Source organism: Dysidea avara, chromosome 12, assembly GCF_963678975.1.
Source record: "Dysidea avara chromosome 12, odDysAvar1.4, whole genome shotgun sequence".
In the NCBI taxonomy this organism is placed as follows: domain Eukaryota; kingdom Metazoa; phylum Porifera; class Demospongiae; order Dictyoceratida; family Dysideidae; genus Dysidea; species Dysidea avara.
Window position 1 is genome coordinate 3254082 of NC_089283.1, and position 5394 is coordinate 3259475.

The following is a 5394-nucleotide window of genomic DNA, read 5'->3' on the forward strand; positions in this document are numbered from 1 at the left end:
TCATAAGTGGTTTACCCTGCAAACATTTTAACGCAAATAATCGTCCATAACCCTGTGAATGTGTTTACCAAACTTACACCAGACTTGATACGTGAATTCACCTCAAATTCGTTTTAATGCACACAAAATTTACTGGCAATTAAGTTGTGTATTTGCATTTTATACTGGTTTTTGTAAAGTGTACAAAGACAATCACTTGTGAAAACACAAGAAAAAAAAACATTTTAAATTCATGAGGATTATTTTGCACAAATGCATAGGCTCAAATTTGGTATGTGGTGTGCCAAAAGTGGATAATGCAAAATCATGTGCTTTTGAGAAGGTACCATAGAGTGCAGTTAATTGTAGTACCACAGTAATGATTACTGAACATAATAAGTGAATTTAAGATGTTTCATGTTTATGGTTATCCAGCCATCACCCAGTCCTATGTGTACATACAGTAAATGTGCCGTGAAGCCACCTAACTTAAAGGCAAATTTCAGGGTACATACTGTACAGTATCTTATAACTCCCTGGCTGGCTACAGTACATTTAAGTTAGTTATAGTACACGGTAGAATAAAAATGTACCATGGCTTTGATGTAGGAGCAATACCGTGGGTTTCTTTCTATAAAAATTCAGGCCAAAACCGATTGTGGGAGTTTATTATTCACATGATGAAAACCATGTGCTTTATTTGTGTCCTGCAGCAATCAAATAAAGGTGATTTATCACCCCTGCCACCCTTGAGTTGAGAAACATTTCATTAACTTTCACAGGATGCAACTACGTACTTACCACTTGACTTTGATGAAGTAGTCCTGGATCTTTGTATAAAATTTGGCTGCAGTGCACATTATGACCTTAACCTCTTTGTATAACCTTCCCTACCCTAGTGCTATGTGCATTACAACTATATACATGTAGCAGCAGTGTGTGTGTGCACGCGTGTGTGCATGTGTGTGTGTGTGTGTGTGTGTGTGTGTGTGTGTGTGTGTGTGTGTGTGTGTGTGTGTGTGTGTGTGTGTGTGTGTGTGTGTGTGTGTGTGTGTGTGTGTGTGTGTGAGTGTCATAATGAGTTGAGTTTAAAAAGCATATTCCGGTATTGTAATATACTCTTCTAAGGTGATATCTGATGTTGACAATTTCTGAGTGATCATAATCATTATAAAATGGCTAATTTCTATTTGTAAATTTTTAGATTAATCATAAACTGTTTGGCTGAGGACATGCATACAATGGTATACCATGCTAGACATATATGCTCACATTTTTGCTGAAGTTCACTAGTTTACACGGAAAATAAAAATGATTTAATGTACTGCTAACCCCTTACCACATTCACTGTAAGGCTTTACTGCTGTAGCACCATCATATAAAACTATCAGGTTAGGTGATGTTATGTAATACTCCAACTCTCCAATATAACACAAGGTAGGATTGTTGACTACATAAGCACCCAACACTGATATCTCTACAAGTCTGGGAAAGTGTATTTGTGTCAAACTGACAGTGATAACCAAAGGATTAAAGGATGGGTTGTTGTCACTGATCTCTAGAGAGTCAAGATAAGTATCTGGTAAAGTAGTGTCACCCTGAAATCCTCCAATGTACATGAGGTTAGGAAGATAGTCAAACACTTCCTCTCCCCATCCACTTATAATCAGTCGTCCTAAAATCACCTCAATACTGGATAGGTCTTCTCTTGCCTGAGTCAAATTGAGATTTTGATCACTATGAAATATTACAACATAATTATGTATAGTTCATATAGAGTCGGTCACTTACATAAACTGTTCATAAGTGACCACATTAAAAGTGAGGTCACCATTAACAATAGTACATCCAGAGAATGTCTGAACTGCTGCAGGTAATAATGCTCCATCTACTCCTCTACAAGCTAACAGCATATGCATACAAGTATAAATAACACAGATATTATTTACTTCTTCCTCCCACACACACTCCATTTGGACATGGTTCACAAACACGTCCCAATGTTTGGAAACCTGGTTGACACTCACTTACACAAAATGTTCCTTGTTCAAAACGAGTACCTGCGGATTAGTACCAGTACTATTACCGATACATTCATTGAATTAAGAGCTTACTAGGACACGACTCTACACAGAGTGAACCAGAATGAAATCTAAAATCATCATTGTTCTCAAATGTTTCAGTTTCTGTATTGTATACTATTCTTGGTGGGCAGTTTGTAACACAAGTACCGTTGCTGTCAAAATGTTCACATGCCTGCAATGTCATATATGTAGTATGATTAAAACTGTGCACTCAGTAGTATCCTCACAGTACACTGGTTATCATTAGGTCCCATACAACCAGCTGCACATTCTCTACTACAACATTGAGGATTCTCTGCAATGTTCAGGTAACACCTCCTAGTTGAACAGTCTTCAAAGCAAGTGCCAAAATTCTTTGTCACTATAGAACAGGATAATTACAATATCAAAGATATGAGCTTCTTACAAGTTTGACAAAATCTTGAGCTCCAACAATATTGGTACTCACAGTGTGAACAGTTACTAGCAATTATGTCTGTATTGCCTAAATGAAAATATCATTACACCATACACTGTTATGTACAAGCTTGACTTACTAGGACAATGATCATTTCCTATGTCTTGATATTGACTGTTAGGATCAGTAAGAATATCCTCCCACAGGACACCTCTGTGATTACAAGAGCTAACAGTCACAATGTACACATCTCCTAATGTGATCTCTGTCAGATTTGGTAGGTACACTGGTGCTGTAACATTAAGAATGACCACTGCTGGATTTCCTGTAGGAGGTATTAAATATTCAATCAAGTTACGTCCTCTGATCAGTCGTAAATTTGGTAGTGTTATATTATCAGTTACATTGATGTTCTGAATGAATAATGTGTCACCAATTTCCTCCACACTAGATAAGAATTCAAAATCTGTAGAACTATAAGTCTCATTCATTGGTTTTTCTATAATGTTAACACTTCCATCAACCACCCTGCACCCACAAAACTCATTACTCATAGCTTCTAAGTATTCTTCCTTTGATTCTTCAACAGCAACAGTTTCTCGTATTCTTAAACCTTCACAAAAATCTGATGGAAAAGAACACAATACTTTACATCATACTGACAGCCAAAATAACTATCTGCCAAGGCAGTTCTATAAAATACCTTAAGTCATTAATTCGATACTCAATCTTAGAGACATGACATGTTAGCGTATGCGACCAGTTATCAACCGGTATGTATTATCAACCAATAAAAATGTTGACTTCTTCTGTAAACTCGTACTCGTTTATAGTCTATTGTGATAGTTTCTGTTCTCTTTTGCAAGTTTATAATGATCGGTATAACAGTATACTTGGTCTTGTGCTTCCTGTTGCAAGTTTGTGTTATAACACAAAGGTGAGTCGTACAGTTTCAGTGAAGAATGGTGAAGAAGAAAGTGATAAATCACCCAAAAAGGCCATGAACAACAATACACCAGCACTGCAAACAAGTTTGCATTGGCGGATCCAGAATGGAGCATTTGGGGCAAATGCACCCCCCCTCACCTTGTGGAGGAGCCATACTTCTGATTAAAATATTAAACTTTATGTCAGGTCAAGCTATATAACTTACGAAAATATGCACATTTTATTAGCATTTATATATACTTGAAACCAAAGCGAACTGAAGTCAAACTAAGTATGAAATTGTCACCCTGCACCTTCGTGCGTACTAAGCACCTCTAGGAATAATTATTGCATTGCTGTTGTTTAAGCCATTCAGAGCCCTTTAAACAGTTGTTTAGATTTTACAACCATCTACAAAGGCCAAAATGGTAAAAATCAGCAGTGAGATACTACTAAGAGACGTATTATTAGCTGCTTCAAAAATGCAGCAACTAGGGTATCTTCAGCTGGCTCTCCCCCGCAGCCACCTACAATTTGGCCTGTTTGTGCCCCTCCCCTTTCCAGGTCCTGGGTCTGCCCCTGGTTTGTAGATCTGTACAACTGAGATGATGCCTGGAACTCGTCTCACTGACTAGCTGGACCAATTGTTAGATGATTCTTCGAATGCGCTTGTATTTATCCTTATAATGGACCAGAAAAAGCAGCCAGGTTATTCTGATAAGCCTTCAAGAAGGTTAAAAGTACAGACCATATAGTGTGGAACGTTTTTGTTCCTTCTGTGTGGACAAATTCACTGTTATACTGTGTGATTTTTATTATTTTACGGCTATAACTTTTTATGTGCGCATAGAATTCAACAAGAAATTTGTCTGATAGTGAGTTAGTGTGTGCGCTATTGCATCATGTAATTTACAACTGGGTAGAATTTTGGCACACGTGTCAGCTAAGGTAGTGGTCAATAGTTGGTCTATGGAACTTCTATGCCTGGTCAATAGAAAGTCAATAGGTGGTCAATAATAGAAGTATTCAGTTTAACTCACACTGCTTACAAACAAACACTGATACATATATGGATATTGGGGACAGAAAAGTAGAAGGATAGACAAGTCTGATGGTGAAAACAGGGAGTCACTGAGTATTTTCAATCATAAGTTATACCAGACTTGGTTTAAGATAAGACACTTACGCTATTTGAACACCAGACAACTCCAAATGTCTATGTTCCACATAGTACTGCAATCCCATTAGTCTGCACTTGTAGTACTATTAGCTATGGTATTGAGGCATCCTCCAGCCCACACTGCTTTGAAAGGACATGTACAGTTGTGCTAGAGTACCATGTAACGTATTTATCTGTATAAAAACCCCAGGGGATTATTTGCTATAATCACTTTGACACAGCATTTAAATGGCCTGGCATCTATTCAGGCCTAGGCATACATAAAGCAGGGTGATTGTGGATCAACTGGTGCTTAGTTTTTCTGGGTTGAAATAAAACATGTGAATGATGTGATTGAATGTGATATTATTTGTTTTAAGAGGGATGAGCCTATATTGTTTTTTCTTCCTTTGTTTTTTCCAGCATTCTATTTCTCATCTATTATGCTGCCTAAAGTTTTACCTATTTTGCACAGACTTAATTACTATTTGCTAAACTATGTCATGCTCAAAAAATGGGTGACTGTTCTATTAAGGTATTTTCACAATGTAGTGACTGCTTTCTAGTGTATCTTGACCTTTACCAGAGACAAATATGTAACACTTTACCTGTCCATAATGTCCTACCATGTACAGGCTTAATCAGTCGTGACAAGACACAGTGGGACATTTCAAATAAGAGTTAGATTATTAATTCTGGTAACAACTGTTCACATCAGTCATTGCTCTTGTGAGCTATCAACTTTTGTTAATTGAATAGGAGTGGGCCTAGTGCATTCATGACCACCCCCTTGGGTTGTAAGAATGTAGTATCTCCTAGCAACCAGGTGGTAGTTATAATCAACAGTA

The 5394-nt window shown here is 37.4% G+C and overlaps 1 protein-coding gene across 1 annotated transcript; it reads right to left on the bottom strand.

Annotated features, from left to right (window-relative positions):
- Window positions 1-1527: 1527 nt before the first annotated feature.
- LOC136241292 (melanoma receptor tyrosine-protein kinase-like) lies at window positions 1528-3014 on the bottom strand. The gene is made up of 8 exons (XM_066032489.1): window positions 2600-3014; window positions 2470-2547; window positions 2291-2424; window positions 2094-2235; window positions 1929-2039; window positions 1771-1882; window positions 1597-1716; window positions 1528-1537 (listed from the first exon to the last, which is right to left on the bottom strand). The coding sequence occupies exons 1-8, from the start codon at window positions 3012-3014 to the stop codon at window positions 1528-1530; spliced, it is 1122 nt and encodes a 373-aa protein (XP_065888561.1).
- Between the last annotated feature and the right edge of the window lie 2380 nt (window positions 3015-5394).

Excerpts from the sequence above, each read along its gene's own strand:
- LOC136241292 (XM_066032489.1), bottom strand. The coding sequence starts at position 3,014 with ATGAGTAATGAGTTTTGTGGGTGCAGGGTGGTTGATGGAAGTGTTAAC. Across the intron at positions 2,425-2,469 it reads CTCAAGATTTTGTCAAACTT|TGACAAAGAATTTTGGCACT; the intron begins GTAAGAAGCTCA and ends CCTGTTCTATAG. Across the intron at positions 2,040-2,093 it reads CTGTGTAGAGTCGTGTCCTA|GTACTCGTTTTGAACAAGGA; the intron begins GTAAGCTCTTAA and ends ACTAATCCGCAG.